The sequence below is a fragment of the Thermobia domestica genome, chromosome 6 (assembly GCF_964235325.1).
Source record: "Thermobia domestica chromosome 6, izTheDome1.hap1.1, whole genome shotgun sequence".
Taxonomy (NCBI): domain Eukaryota; kingdom Metazoa; phylum Arthropoda; class Insecta; order Zygentoma; family Lepismatidae; genus Thermobia; species Thermobia domestica.
The window spans coordinates 240,036,848-240,054,314 of NC_137459.1; the positions used below are offsets into that span (position 1 = coordinate 240,036,848).

General features: G+C 35.0%; 1 protein-coding gene across 2 annotated transcripts in view; it reads left to right on the forward strand.

The window, feature by feature from the left end:
• The window catches only part of LOC145688437 (ADP-ribosylation factor-like protein 16), a 124,752-nt gene that overhangs the window by 28,432 nt on the left and 78,853 nt on the right, over positions 1–17,467 (forward strand). For both annotated transcript variants that reach the window (XM_081762668.1, XM_081762669.1), the window contains exon 2: positions 7,755–8,090. In XM_081762668.1, the coding sequence (XP_081618794.1) occupies positions 7,755–8,090 (336 nt within the window). The remainder of the gene's footprint in view (positions 1–7,754; positions 8,091–17,467) is intronic.

The following is a 17,467-nucleotide window of genomic DNA, read 5'->3' on the forward strand; positions in this document are numbered from 1 at the left end:
AGTGACCTTAGCTCATTTTTCTAATAACCTAGAACGACAGGGACACGAACACAGAAACATCGAGAAGAGTTAAGATTCCAAAGGCTCTCCCACCGGGAATCGAACCCAGGACCCCATACACCAAAGGCGCACGTGATAGCCAATAGACCAGCAAGGAGGGCACCAACTCGTCCACTCAGACGATTGACATTATCACTATGCACATGATGTGTTCAATGACGGAATCGTTCCCGATTTCTGATTGTAAGGACAGTTTTTTTGCTAATGAAAAATTTTCCATAACAAATTCCTCAAATTTCATTTTCAAGCCGTTATAGGGTACCTTTAAGGAGAGTTTCGCATCTTTATCTCATTAAGAAGTACCTTATGGCTATGGACAGTTTCTCGCCCATAAAAATTCCCATAGTACATTCCTTAAATTTGGAACCTTTACTTACACAAGTCATTACGTAAGGTAGATACCGTTATGCAGAGTTTCAATTCTCTATCTCATTTGGAAGCACCTAATCAATGATGAGTGAGTAAATGAACAGATCTCTGTTTGAGTAAGGACAGTTTTTCGCCCATAGACAATTCCATAGCACATTCCTTAAATTTCGGATATTTTTCATATTCAAGCCATTATAAGCTACCTTCGTGTAGACATTCACATCTTCATCTCATTGGGAAGTACCTAATGGCTACGGACAATTTTTCGTCTATAAAAAATTTCCCATAGCACATTTGTCACATTTCGGACTTTTTCCATACTCAGGTCATTCTAAGATTCTAAGGTCATTTCATTGGGAAGTACAAAATCAAAATGTGATGAGCGAGCGAGTGAACCGATTTCTGTTTGACCAAGGACAGTTTTCACCCATAAATTTTTTCCATAGCACTTCCTTAAATTTCGGACATTTTCCATACTCAAATCATTATAAGGTACCTTTATGGAGAGATTCATCCTTCTATCTCATTGGGAAGTACCTAATTAATGCTATGAGTGAGTCAGTCAGTGAGTGAACCGATTTCTGCTTGACTAAGGACAGTTTTTTGCCCATAAAAAAAAAATTCCTTTAGTACATTACTTAAATTTCAGACCTTTTCTATACTCAAGTCATTATAAGGTACCAATATACAGACTTTTACGTCAGTATTTCATAAACAAGTTGTTATGGACAGTTGCGTTGAAATGATCCACTTTGCTCACCTTCCGGTACATCGATCATCCATTCCGCCGACCGAAGGCGACGATATTACAATTGAACCGTTTGGCGCTTGCATGTAGACTGAGTCGCCACCACGAATGAAAACCGTGGAAAGATTTTGTATTTTAAATCCAAGTTCGGTAATGAGGATGTAAATTCAATCATGAAGATTTCTCAATCACACCGCACGGGACTAGATAACTACCGTGACTGACGATATGAATGAATACAGTCATTGGAGGAACATTCAAATTCTCAGAAATTAAATATAAGTAAGAAGACAAAATCTAGTTTTAGCTTGTTTATAAAGATGGGTAATTAAAACATCATACATAGAATTAACTGTAGAAAGGAGAATATAATTGAGTAACGAATACCAATATTACATATACTTTAATTTCCTCGTACATATTTTATAGTATGATCAATTGGTAAGTATTATTTATTTCATGTTTTCATATGAAATTGCAGACCAGATGAATTAACCTACTTGTAGTTAAAACTGCGTAATATGTATTTTAAATATTAAGTGTATGAATAGTGTTTATATAATGATGCAGTACATATATTGGTCTTATTCCAATATTTCATTATATCTACATATAAATAGATTACCAAGCGGTAGAAACCAGCACCATGTTATTTATAATATTAAAATTCTTCTTTCAGCTTCCGTACATGTGCTGTTTCAGTTAGCATCGTCAGGTTAGAACAGTTCAGCAAAAGACAATATTTTCCACACGGAACATACAGTATTTATTTACTATATAATAATAGCATCATTTTATTTACTCTTTAATACATATATATTCAAATCATTATCATAATCTCGTATATTAAATCAAGCCTTCTGCCTATGTTGTAAATATCCTTACCTCGTTGCCAAATAGAGAAGACATTACTTCAAAACTGCACAGAGAAGAAATGTTTGAGTAGTCTGAACTTACAACTTAAATAGAAATAAGCAGTGCTGTGTTGCTATGCGCTATGGATATCATCTCACTAATCAGAAATATTATGCTGATAAATCGTCATAGATCTTTCTGAAAGTAAATATTACACCAATGAAATATATAGTAGGTTGAATATCATCCGGACTAGCTTCCATATTGACCAAGAGATTATTATAAAATACTAGAATTTGGCTAATGATTATAATGAACCGATAACTGCTTGGCTAAAATAGTTTTTCACCCATAAAAAAATTCCCATTGCACATTCCTCACATTTAAGACTTTTTTCACACTCAAGTCATTATAAGATACCTTTATGCAGAGTTTCACATCTCTATCTCATTGGAAACTAGCAAATCAATGTGATGAGTGACTGAATGAACCGTTTTCTGCTTTGCTAAGAATAGCTTTTTGCCCATGAAAAAATTCCCATAGCACATTCCTCACATTTCAGACTTTTTCCATACTCAGGTCGTTATAGGGTACTTTTATGCAAAGTTTCAAGTTTCTGTCTCGTTTGGAAGTACCTAATCAATTTGATGAGTGAGTGAGTGAAACTTTTTTTTTCCTGGCTAAGGACAGTTTTTTGACCATAAAAAATTTCCCATAGCACATTCCACAGATTTCGAACTTTTTCCATACTCAGGCCGTTATAGGGTACTTTTATGGAAAGTTTCACGTTTCTATCTCATTGGAAAGTACCTAATCAATTTGTTGAGTGAGTGAGTGAATCGATTTCTTGCTTGGCTAAGGACAGTTTTTTGCCTATAAAAACTTTCCCATAGGACATTCCTCAAATTTCGGACTTTTTCCATACTCAAATCATTATAAGGTACCTTTGTGCAGAGTTTCACGTCTCTGTCTCATTGGGAAGTACCTAATTAATTTGATGAGTGACTGAATGAACCGTTTTCTGCTTTCCTAAGGATAGCTTTTCGCCCATGAAAAAATTCCCATAGCACATTCCTCACATTTCAGACTTTTTCCATACTCAGGTCGTTATAGGGTACTTTATGCAAAGTTTCAAGTTTCTGTCTCGTTGTGTAGTACCTAATCAATTTGATGAGTGAGTGAGTGAAACTTTTTTTTTTCCTGGCTAAGGACAGTTTTTTGACCATAAAAAATTTCCCACAGCACATTCCACAGATTTCGGACTTTTTCCATACTCAGGTCGTTATAGGGTACCTTTATGGAAAGTTTCACGTTTCTATCTCATTGGAAAGTACCTAATCAATTTGTTGAGTGAGTGAGTGAATCGATTTCTTGCTTGGCTAAGGACAGTTTTTTGCCTATAAAAACTTTCCCATAGGACATTCCTCAAATTTGGGACTTTTTCCATACTCAGATCATTATAAGGTACCTTTGTACAGAGTTTCACGTCTCTGTCTCATTGGGAAGTACCTAATCAATTTGATGAGTGAGTGAGTGAAACGATTTCTTGCTTGGCTAAGGACAGTTTTTGCCTATAAAAACTTTCAGATTGTACATTCCTCAGATTTCGGACTTTTTCCATACTAAGGTCGTTATAGGGTACCTTTATGCAAAGTTTCAAGTTTCTGTCTCGTTGTGTAGTACCTAATCAATTTGATGAGTGAGTGAGTGAAACAATTTTTTTTTTTTTTTCTGGCTAAGGACAGTTTTTTGACCATAAAAAATTTCCCATAGCACATTCCTCAGATTTCGGACTTTTTCCATACTCAAGTCGTTGTAGGGTACCTTTATGCAAAGTTTCACGTTTCTATCTCATTGGGAAGAACCTAATCAATTTGATGAGTGAGTCAGTGAGTCTGAAAACTGCATATTTTGGGGGTCCAGTACTCGAATATGGTTGAAGGTAGGAATGTGAGATTTTGCTGCATATGAGTACATCTGTGGGATATCTCCTTACATTCTAAATTTCATGTTTCTACCCTTAATAGAATCGTTTTTACAAAGCCTCGAAATCGGCGATTTTACCCAAAACTCTTGTTCGTGTATAATATGCTTACGGCAGTGCAGGCCAGTTTTTCATTTCCTTCGCGGAACTTGGCTGCCATGCACTGCCGTGCATGTTGAAACAAAAATTATATCCACGCAAAAGTAGAAAAGGCAGTTCTATTGTACCAAACCAGGTAGAGAAGGAAGGATCGTCTCATAGTAAATTTTCCACAACTCTTTTCTATAAGTTTTTCTTACTGGCTACAAATGGTAAGTATCTAGTAGGTAGTTAGTTGTTAGAAATGTAGTTTAGCTTTGCACGAAAACAAAGAAATGAACCGAATATCGCCTATTATAATTAACAATGAATTGAAACTTAAAATTCTTGTTAAGTTCTGGAAGAATAAAATTCTATTATAGTCCGCATCAGCCGAACTGGCGGATGCGTCAACCAATGAATCTACAGTGTTTTCTCTGTTGCCAAACCTCCAATGAGAAAGCCACCTTTCAGGGGACGAATGTTCCATGTAGCAAAGGTACTCTGTCACTAACAACGTTCAGTATATGTCTTATTAATAATATTATTTTCTGCTCTTAATATGATATGAATAAAATATTTCGTTTTGTTGATGTTCACGAGACAAGCAAATAATAGTAAATACACTTTAGATTAGTTGGCGTAGGTTTTCTTGGAGCACTCCCGTTTCCTCCCATATTTTTATTCCAACAATTCTTCCACCATCGTTCACTTTCTTAATCATCCATCTCCTTTAGCCTAACAGGCATAATCGTGGAACGTTAAACTGAAAGATAGTTGGCGTAGGTACGCACGTGTATGTCCAAAATTTGTGTCGCATGTCTTGTGAAATTGCATTAATAGAAATAACTCTCTTTCTTATGACAGAAAATTTCATTTGTCTTTTTGGAAATGTGCAGAAGAAAATATACATTTCAAAAATAATAATAATAATAATAATAATAATAATAATAATAATAATAATAATAATAATAATAATAATAATAATAATAAATAAATAAATAAATAAATAAATAAAATAATATAATAAAAAATAAGCGTCATAATGAAAAATCTCCGAAATTTTCATCGCCAAATTCCTTTTTCGTAAACATAGCAAACTCGCAGCGAAATTTACATAGATGGAAGGAATTTTAAGCTGTATTACAAAATACATTGAACATATCTCATAATGCTGGTTATTATACAAATGGCACAGTCCTAATATGCATAGGTATTAACGATTTTACATACAAACAAAGGACTAAATAGAAATAAGACACTCAATATGTGTAACGATAAGGCGTTTTGTGGTAGTGATTTGCATATATACCATTTACCAAGGAAGGAAAATTCAAGTCACCTTTCTAGAATAATTCGTTAGCTTGTAACCTCTCGTTTTTTCACTTTTTCGATGATCATGAGTTCAAGTCTCAAATTTTGCAGTAAAGCTTTCTTTTTATGTTGTTTCTGTCTTTTTGTTAAACAACAATATTTTGTTCCAAAATGTTTCCTAATTATTCGCTTCATTTTATTTTATTCGAATATTATAAAATAATTAAGAATTATGTCTTTTAAAATGATAAAATTATCAAGATTTATAAAAAGAGGAAACTTTATTTTTAGTGTTTTCATGATCGGAAAGACAAATTTGAAACTTTAACATATGACCAAACTTTAATGAAGTACTACTAAAATAAAACATTTTTCGGAATATTCTTTGCAAGTAATACTGCAGGGGTGCCCACAAAGGGGGGCTATGACGCAAACTGCGTTATTGAAATATTTGGGGGGGGGGTAAAAATCTATATAAATATGTTTGAGGGTGTGTGAAAATTAACCGAAAACATTTTTTTTTTCATGGAAGAACACCTACGGATAGACAATTGGGGGGAGTGCGTCATGGACATAAGGGGGGGTGGGCACCACTGAATACTCTATAGAGAAAATGGAGAGAAATAATGAACATAAACTATTAGTTGTCAGTTAAAACTATAGTAGGGATAGTTCTCAACCCAAGTATAAAGTTGGATAATTCTCAATCCAAGTATTACCTTTGAAAATATAAAAATTTTACAAAAATAATTGCAGAAAAATAATTTGATAACATTTACCGAGCAAACAAAGGTTCATGGTAATAGTTTGCAGTTCCACTAGGTATATTCCAGGATACCTTCATTGCATAATCCTTGGTAAACTTTCTTTAAAATTTATCCCTTTGTTGTTAATGTTTCAGTTCTTTTTGCACGCTCCAATAAAAGTAATAGTATGTAAAATGTAGTAAGACAAAGTACATACAACAACGACCCTTATGCGAACATGTTAGATACTAGATATATTTTTAAAAAAATGAAATGAAATCTTTAAGTTTAACGTCCCACGGTTATGCTGTTAGGCTAAAAGAGACGGTGATAATGAGAAATGAGTGAAAAATGGTGGAATGAAGAAAGTGGGAGGGAACGGGAGAACCCCGAGAAAAACCATGAGCACGGTGTTTGTCCACCACAAAGTCCACATGGCGCGAGCTGGGATCGAACCAGGGACCCCAAGCACCGGAGGTGAACGCTCTACCACTGAGCCACCGCGCCCCCTAGATATATTTAATATGATACACGCGTCCAAATTGTAGGTTTTAGATGGATAATTTCGCAGATTCGTCTAGTGATGACTAATAGTTTGTAATTTCAAATGTCATATTCAATATATTTGTCCTATAAGTTCATTAAGCAGTTAAATACATTCGGCAAAAGGAGTTCGAATATAGTTTCAATTTAAAGAAAACCAAAAATAATTGATATCTATATTTGTATTATAAATATGAAGTTAGCATTTTTGTAACATGGTATCGGAAAAACGGCTCAACTATTTGAAATTAATTTTTGAACATAACACTGTCCTCGAGCTGAATTTTTATCGTGTTACTTTCATTTAAATGCGTATGCTAAAGAAAGAGATAAGGATGAGTAGACACGTAGATTAAAGGAAAAAACTTAGCAAACTTACTTTCTTATTATCAGTTCTTATGAATATGAAAATCGTACAGGTATCCTATTTTAAAATAAATTTATAAAAAGGAAAAGAAAAAGAAAGAAAAAGGACTGGGGTTCGATCCGGTGTCCAGCTCCTTTACTGGAGATTACTGAATTTTTCTTCGCTGCTACAAAAATCCCTCGAAAGTGCGGTGGCCAGGATAGACTCAATCGAGATTTTTTTCTTAGTTTTTGTTCTGTTTTAATATTTTTTGGAAACATTTTCATAAAGGGAATGCTTTCTATCATCTCCACTACCTCAATTTTATCCAAAGACGGAAGGACAAATATAATAAATACGAGAAATCGTGAACTACGGCATATGCGCAAAATTTAATGCGTATGGGTGTACATTTATTATGTAGCTGTTACGTTCTATCGATATTTTAAGACAGCCTTACAGTTGTTTTCACGAGGTCTCTCGTAGGTATATGTTGGTTTACGCGCATTCTCTGGGAGACCAAATTCGAATCCCGATGGGAGATTATGTGGTTCGGATCCCATGATAGAGAGTAGGAGATGCAAGTCTCATATAATCAGTGTACTGAAAGAGGAGGTTAAAGTTCAAACCAACCAGCAGCTATTTTACACTTTGCTTCACACAGTTACACAGCGTTCACAGTAAATTAATTTAAATATATTTCTTTTTCAGACTCAAAGACGTAATCTTGGAACTTGCTTGTGCCTTGGACCTACTGGATCCGGTAAAACATTATTACTGAAAAGACTTCAAAATAATGAGCCCATTGACGAAACAACGAACACAATCCCAACAGTGGGGACAAATATAGTAACTGTTCATTTGGATTCACAGACTGATGTAACTATCCGTGAGCTGGGAGGTTCAATGGCTCCAATTTGGAAGAGTTATTACCAAGGCATAAGAAAATTGATTTATGTTGTTGATGCGAGTAATTTATGCCAAATAGCTGCAGCTGGCGTCTTGTTCTACAATATATTAGTGGAACCCCGTTTTGCAAAGTGCAAGGTAAGTATTATTTTAAAAATTTATTAGAAATATTTTTTTAAAATTATATTTGGTATGAGTGTTTTTTGTAATTAAATGCAGAGTTATCCTTATACATACTACTCTTGTATTCTTGCAAACAATAACCTCTCTGCCCCGTTGGTGACATCCCTGTTAAACGGTACCGTAATCATTCATTCGTTGATTAACATCTCTGTCTCTGTGTATAGCCACTTATGTCCTGATGTCCTTCATCAGTTTGAATCGTAATTTCTGAGGAATCCTATTTTATGTACTACAGGTTTAACATCCACCATAAAATTAAAATGAGAGTAGAGAAAGAAATAAAAGAAAGATTTATTGTTTTAGATTTATTAGTAAACATAGGTGATAATGAATTCGACATCAAAATTCATATAAGGCCATTGGCTGAGTATATATAGGGTGGTAAGAAACTATTTGAACAAACTTCGGAAGCTGATTCCCGACACCGAAACTAGCAAAAAAGTCCTGTGGAACTTTTGTCAGTGGGTTATGGTTTCGGCGATATAAGGTGCCGAAAGCGTGGGAAAATGAAATTCAGAGGACTGTAATTCAAAAACAACGCAACGTAGAGAGTGCGGTTTAGAACATGACACTCGAAGTCATATCTGCTCGATTGAAAAATGTATGTTTCAAAACTCCGCAAGATGTGTGCGAGGGGTTCCCCAAAGGAACATAGGGATTACTTGCCAGGCTAGAGGGAATCCATAAGTATATGTATATTTATTTATTTATTTATTTATTTTAATGCAGAAAGTCTGGTACTAATGTGTCTTTTTATGTGCCATGTGATTTCTTTGCTGCTGATCACTTTAATGGATCATTGCAGCAGCTAATTCTGCTGGGATTCTTCGTCAAACATTGAACTAGTATTACTTACTCGCGTATAAGTAAGACTGGAGGTATAAAGGACCAAGTAGTTGTGTATTGTAATGTAGATCAGAGCCTTAATAATACGAACGTGTTGACTCATATATCGGGTAAAGGTAATCACATCATACGAAATCTTGCAGATAATCAATTGGAAAACCATGTCATTAATTATAACAAATTTTACAGGAACTTATATATAAATGAAAGGAGGGAACAACCGAAATTTTTATACACCAGATCATCTGTAGATGCAAATTCGATAATACACAAAGAGTAAAAAAGTGAACCTGTCTTGGTTCAGTCATTCACTTTTTCACTCTTTTTACAGGAACTTGTCTGAAGATAAAATTCTGGAAAAATTCAACGAAATTTTCACAAGAGGATTAAAATTTAGTTTCATGAATAGGTTGATATCTCTTCGGGATTTCATTTTTATAGTTGAAGAAGTAACTTGTTCACAATTCAAGACTCGGAAAAGGGCAAACAGGATTGCTAACTTGTAATAGTTTTCTTATTACGGATAATCACAAACGACTCTAGCCAAGAATTGAAAGATCAGTTGAAGAACTTCAAAAAATAAACAAATAAGTGAAATAAAAATAAATAAATAAGAATGGCTAGAGTCATCAAATTGCTTGTGTCTGAAACCTGACAAGGGGAAGAGTTTATTTACTATCATGTTATTTGTTTGCTGAAATTTAGTGTTCTTTTCTATCACCTACAGTTGAAGGTCGAATCCAAACCCACCATACTGCGTTAAACTTCCAATACTCTTCCACCGAAAGTCGAACCCGGGGTTTGTAATCATGGATAAAAATGATTATAGAGAGGAAATCCTTTCTGAACTTGATAAATCTAATTCTAGCTTCTAATACATTGCCTGATATCGTTAAAAAAAAAAAAAAATCGTAATATATCATTTGAAAACCAAGGTATACTACTAAAGTCTTACGCATTGATGAATCTGTGTTACCAATTATCTATGCTCCCCTTAAACTACATGGAGAAGGGGTTCATTTAAGACCCATTGTGTCTGGTAAATAACATCTTGCTTACCTCATAATGAAATGATTAACCAAATAGATAGAGTATGACACTGAGATGTTTAAGAATACCAATTACAACATCCTAAATCTAAAAACAGATTCATGTTTTTCCTTTCTTTCTTTCTTTCTTTTCTTTTTTTTTTTTTTTCATTAATACTGACAAACTAAAATTTTCCTCTGTTGATATAGTACACATTTCTAAATCGATTCCCCAGAATTTATCTTTGGAGTATTCGCAACAATGCTTCAAGATTAACACATTTAATGATTGGAAATTTATAAAAATATTAAGATTTCAGACTCACGTTTACAGACGAATTATTTTACCTGTGAAAGCAACGTGCATAAGCAGGTAGAAGGATTTGTCAAGAGTAGTTTACTTTCTCCGTTATTAGGTAACAAAGTCGTGAATCATTTCGAAAGTAAAATTTCGGAAAGGAACATTTTAGATTTATAAAATATTACAGATATGCTGAGGACATTGTTATAGTTTACAGGACAGATGTACAATTTCAGGTACTTTTCCAGGAACTTAATCAGATTCACCCCAAAATCACATTCAGAACTAAGTACAACATAGATAATAGTTTGGATTTTCTTGATTTCACGTTCAGCAGATTCAACAACAAATTTATTACTAAAATGTTGGAAACTAGCGAACTGCTTATGATTTTGAAATACAACAAATACGCTCACTCTTGCAAGATTATATCTCTAATTTATTGTTGAATTTCTTTTAAGGTATCAATGGAGGAAGGTATAAATAATCAAATAGAGATTATATTTAAAATGGGTGAAAAGTGGATATTCGAAGCACGCTTTGCATAAATTAAGAAAAAGGAACTTTTGACTTACGTCATATCGTAACTAACAAAGTCGTACCAAAATCCAAGAACAAGTGGATCTCCTTTTCGTATTGTCCTAAATTGTCATTCAATTTCAACGAAATTTCGAAGAAATTGAGTTCAAGATTTGTTGCAAATCACTCATAAATACTGAGAAACATTTTTTTTATTTTTTTATTTTTTATTTTTTTTTTTTTATGTATTACAAACATTATTTTCATAACAACACTGCACATATTGGTGTTTATTAGGCTGTTTGTCAATGCGATAGTTCATACATTGGGGTGACTTGAGTCATATTACATTCGGACTAATGATCCATTGTTAAATTTGGATCAGGGTATATCCTTGACATGAATTGGAATAGTGCTATAAATAGCTACATTTAAAAAATGCGAGTCTCAATAATGTAAAATTGAATAGGTCACTTATTTTTCCTGTTATTTTCAGAGCATTTTGAAGCATTTTGTCTATGTATCAAATTTGGCAAAAGTGAAGAATTGACAACCTTCATCCTTTTATAATATCAACATGAACAGTTTCAAATTGTTAAGAGTACGTTTACATAGTTGTGTCTTGTAGAGGCGTGGGTAACTGAGGCATATTTTTAAAAGAAAACTTCTTCTTCTTCTTCTTCTTCTTTATCTTTCCCTTGTACCCGTTTGGGTGTTGGGTCCTCGGTCCATCGTCCGTATTTTACTCTGTCTGCAGCTAATTTCTTCATTTCTTTCAGCGTCTTCCCCTTCTTATTTGCTATCCGCTCGATGTTATTTTATCCACATCCGTCTTGGTTGTCCCCTCGTTATTCGGCCTTCTGATCTGGCTTCTAAAATTCTTCTGGGTATTCTGTTTTCTTCCATTCTAATTACATGTCTCATCCACTTCAGTTGTTTCTTTTCGATATCACTATTCAGGGGGTGTTTGTTCCAATTCTCTAATTTTATCCCTCTTTGTCTTTTCCATAATCCGTCTTAACTATTTCATTTCTGCTGCCTGTATTTTTGATTTGTGTCTGTCTTAGTCCAGCTTTCTGCTCCACATTCTATAATTGGTTTGTATATCTATATACATGTATATATAATTGAAAATCACTATGTTTGTGACTCTAAATCTCCTGAAACGCCCGACCGATCTTGATATAATTTGTAACATGAATGAGGTTTGAGGCTGGGCTGGTTTTAGGCTATTCAGTTTGATGGTAGAACTGAGGGTTGGGGGAGGGGGAGGTGGTATAAAAAATAAGTAAAACTTAACTCCTGAACCACTCGATCGATCTTGATCAATTTTTCAACATACATCAGGTTCACACCTGGGATCGCTTTTATGATTTAAATTTGACGAAGCAACGTAGGGATGGAGAAGGAGGGGGAGATATATATAAAAATCAATTTATATAAGACTGAAGGTGACTATTTTTGTAACTTAATAACTCTTGAACTATCCAACCGATCTCAATCAAATTTTCAAGATACATGAGGTTCGGATCTGGAAACATTTTTGTAATTTCACTTTAACGGTAGATCCTAGGGAAGGGCAAGGCGAGGGGAACGTATAAATAAAAAACTAATAGAACCTAATAACTTTTGAACCACCCAACCAATCTCGATCAAATTTTCAACATATATGAGGGTCGGGTCTTGGGTGTTTCTTATCGTTTCACTTTGACGTGCCAACCTATGGAAGAGGGAGGGGGAGATATATATGTAAAAAAATAAATTTAAAATGACTTTTTTTGTGACTTCATCGCTCTTGAACCACCAGACCGATCTCAATCAAATTTTCAACATACATGAGTTTAGGGGCAGGGATTACTTTAGACTATTCACTTTGACAATGCAACGTAGGGGAGCGGAAGGGGGGAGAGAAATTTAAAAATGTTCAAAAATGGCCGATATTAGTGTTGAATCCAGTGTTTTCGGAGTCGATGAGAGAAATAGTAATACTTCTGATGCTGTTTCAATCCAAGTTCAGCCCTGATTGTTGGGTAAGGGGAGGGTACAAGGTAGGGGAGGGGGATAAGCATTTAAAAATTATCGAAAATGACTAATATTAGTGTCGAATCCATAGTTTTAGGAGTAGCTGAGATTAACAGTGACAATTCTGATGTGTGCCGCAGCATGGATGGAGAGGGAGAGGGAGCTATATATAATAATAATAATAGAAAATGACCAATATTAGTGTCTAATCCACAGTTTTCGGGATCATTCAGATGTGCAGTGACATTTCCGATCCGGTTTAGATCCAAAATCAGCCCCGCCAGTTGGGGAGGGGGAGAAAGAGATAAATAAAAATGATCGAAAATGTACACTATCAGTGTCGAATTTATAGTTTTCTGGGTCGCTTAACCGTTTAAATTGAAATTCAACCCCACAACTTGGGGGAGAGGGCGGAAGAGATATTTAAAAATGATCGAAAATGACCAATATTAGTGCTGAATCCTCATTTTTGGGGGTCGCTGGGATGAACGGTGACAGTTCCGATGGCATATCCCGCAACATGGGCAGGGGGAAATATATATATAAATGATAGAAAATGACCAATATTTGTGTCGAATCAATGGTTTTCGGGGTCGCCGAGATGATCAATGATCTTTCCGATGCTGTTTAAATCGATGCCATTAAAAATGCAAACAGCATATTTCACGGGTACTAAACAAATGAGATACGGAGTTGTGCATTTAAATTTTCATTTCAACCCAGCGATGCTGGTAATATATGTTAGTTGTCTTATAAATCTGCAGTTTTGTTTTTCTTCCCACTTCCCCTTTATTAGTGACAGTTGGGTATAACTGGTAGTATGCATTTGTTGCTTTATTTATTCTATTCAATATCACTTGATCTATCTTTCCTTTGTTGTGTATGATTGGAGCCCAAGTACTCATAGCTTTCCACCCATTCCAGTTCTGTACCCTCACATGTGATCATAGCCTTTGCATCTTGTCCGCCGTTGTTTATCCATATCAGTTTACTTTTCTTGTGGTTTATCTTCATTCCATGTCTTTGCAGTTCTTCACTCCATATATTTATCCCTTGTAGTTTTCTCGGGGATTCAACTATCAAGACTATATCGTCGGCAAATACGAGGGACTGTGTAGACTGGGTGTAGTTTCCAGTTTTCGTTCTTGGTTGTTTATTTTTACATTTCCTCAGTATCTCATTCATAAATATTATGAAGAGTAATGGACTTAAGAAGTCTTCTTGTTTGATGCCTTTTTCCGTATTAAATTCTTCAGATTCTTTCCCATTTATTCGGACTCTTCCCCTTACTCTGTGGTATAGTCTTTTGATTACTCTTATTAGTTTTTGTGATATATCCTATCGTTCAAGTGCTTTCCATATATGTTTCTTAGGTACCGTGTCGAATGTCGTGTTTAGGTCTAGAAATGCTAAATATGTATCCTTTCCTTTATCTATTGCCTTTTCGATGATGGTTCTGATCGTACATACGTGGTCTTGTGTCTGTCTTCCTGGTCTGAATGCTGCCTGTTCTTCTTCTAATCTGTTTTCTATTTGTTCTCTTAGTCTAGTTTCTAGTATTCCCGAGTACATCTTTTGTATTACTGAAGATAGGCATATTGCTCTATAGTTATCGCAGTCACTTGAATTTCCTTTTTTATAAATAGGTACTATGATGTTCTCTTCCCATTCTTCCGGTATTGTTTCTTGTCTCCAGGCTTCCTTAAATATTTTCGTTAGCCAGTCTTTGGTTGTTTCTCCGCCATATTTGATATATTCTGGGCTGATATTGTCTCTTCCTCCAGCCTTCCCTGTTTTAATTTTTCTTATAGCTTTCTCGACTTCTGCCCTGGAAATTTCCTCTTCTTCATAGTTTTGGCTAATGTCTTCTCTTTCTGCTCCATCCTCGTCTTCTACTATTTCCTCTTTAAATTTTTCTTGATAATATTTCTGCCAAGTCTTCAGTATCCCCGGTATGTCTGTCTCTATTTCATCGTTTTCATTTCTGATACATTTTATATTCGTCCCGTATTTCCCTCTCAGAGATTTAATGAGTACCCAGAATTTTCTGCTGTTGGTTCTACAGTATTCCTCTCTTTCTTTTCCGAATTCTTCCCAGGCTTTTGTTCTTGCTTCCTGTACCACTCTCTTTGCTTTATTTCTTTTTCAATATATATTGCTTTGTCCTCTACTATGTGTGTTTTCAAATACTTTTTCCAAGCATCTTTCGTTTCTTTTATTACTTGTTTCACTTCCTCGCTCCACCAGTTTATTCTCTTGATTTTATCTCCTATTTTCCTTTTTCCACATATTTCTTCTGCTGTATGTAATATGCTCTCTTTGAAGTATTTCCATTTCTCATTTAGGTCTTTCTTCGCAATCTGAATTTCGATTTAGTCTTTCCTTTAACATTTCCTGATATGCTTTCTTCTTATCTTCATCCTTTAGAGCTTCTGCTTTTATTTTCTCGTATGTTCTGGGCTTGGCTGCTTTCTTCAGATAGAATCGGGTATCCATAATCAGGAGCCTATGGTCGGTGCTCAATTCTGCTCCTCTTGACTTGACGTCTAGTACTGCGTACTTCATTGGCTTTGTATATAGCATGCAGTCTATGATGCTTTTAGCATTTCTTCCCTCCGCTTCAAATGTGATCTTATGTATCATCTTGTGATTGAAATATGTATTTCCTATCATAAGCTGATTGTCAATGCAGAATTCTAGCATTCTATTCTCGTTTTCGTTTCTTGTTGCTTCTCCGCCGTACACTCCCATGCTGCCGTGCCCTCTTCTGGGGTCGTTTCCTATATGTGCATTCCAGTCATCCATTACAAGTATATGTCTCTTTCTTTCTTGTGCTTTTTCGAATGTTCTTGTTAGTTCTGCATAGAATATTTCTTATGTCTGCGTCTTCCATTGAGGAATATACCTGTATAGCTGTTATTCTTTCTTCCATTTCTATGTCAGCTACCAATATTCTTGAATTAATCGCCTCCCATCCCGTACATTTGCTATCTGCTTTTGGACTCATAATGATTCGAACTCCTTCTTTGGCACGGCTTTCTTTGGGTACTCCCGAGTATTTTAATGCGTATCCCTGGTCTAATTTAATTTCTCCTACCCCTTTATTTTTAATTTCACTTACTCCCAGTATTTGGATTTTGTACTTCTTCATTTCGTTTACCAGCTCTAGTTCTTTTCCTGTTATGCTCTTTATGTTTCACGTTCCAAATCTAAACCTTGTCCGTTGCAATGATCTTTTCTGACGTATTCCATCTGATGTTCCGAGGCTTCGTTGTCTTCTCTGAATCAATTAGTAGTGGCAGGCGGGTGATTAGCCCAGCGCTGTCACCCCCAGTAGGAGGGCCCATCCCTTTCCCGTTCGCCTTGGCTCCTTGACTTCCACCGGGGCTGAGTACCCGATCTCCATCTTAGCCGTCAAGTTACTCCCAAGGACCACGAAGAGGTGGGAATAGGAGTTGAGTAGGAGAGGCTAGTCTTTTGTAGCTGGTACCCAGAAGATGTGTTTCGCGTCACTACTCCTTGCCCGGGTAAAAGAAAACTTTCATTCTCTAAATCTAAGTGCATATCAGAGTTGTTATTGATACAATAATATATGGCAGTACATGGTATAACCCATCTTCTGTCTACAGTTAAGGCTTCAAATGTTTTGCCATAGTACCAAACAATATTTTGCGTGAATTTGAAAATTCAATGTCCTTTCTCTAAAGGGTATGGATGTGTTCTATCAATTACTTTTTTCACGAAGGCTATTCGACTTTGATGTCAGCACGTACTACATTGACTAGATAGAGTTCATATTTGAACTATTTTTCGGCTTTTAGTGTTCATGTCTGGGTTATTATCCTGTTATTGACAGCAGAAGTTCTCTTCGACACAGGTTCCTGAGTTTTTTGATTGATAAGGTGCACCATTTTGTATAAATATTTCATTGCCAGATGGAAATCTCTTATATTGTTTGGCAGCACAGAGTCTCTAATGACCTTATATTTTTCACTCCTCATTTTTTTTCTCTTTATTGCAACATGGATTTTGCCTAGTCCACACATCGAAATAACACTCGAGATCGTTACTTTAGATCTTTCACGTATGGTTCGATGTATTCTGTTTTCTAAGCTTTTACTGAAGTTTGTCTTATATGCTACCTTATATGCAATCTTTTTTCCTGCTTAAATGATATCACTGAGCACTACCTATGAAAACATACGTGATATCTGTTTTATGTATTTGTGAAATAAAATAAAGATAACGATTATCTGAAATACCTACCTCCAATGAATTGCTACTTATTATTATTATTATTATTATTATTATTATTATTATTATTATTATTATTATTATTATTATTATTATTATTATTATTAGTATTAGTATTATTTTGATATATTAACTTGAAAAATTAACTTATTGTATTTGTTTTCTTTCTTCCGTTGTCAAATGTCGTGGTTTTGATACAACGTAAACCAGTAAACCGTATTTTCGTCATGGCTGGAATAAATTTATGTTGGTTACGGGACGCCGTGCTACTTTGAAATATCCTTCTCCGAACATTCCTTGACGAAATTTTTGCAACATTCCTTTTTTTTCTGAGATTAATTCCCTGTTCTGAAATCCTGAAA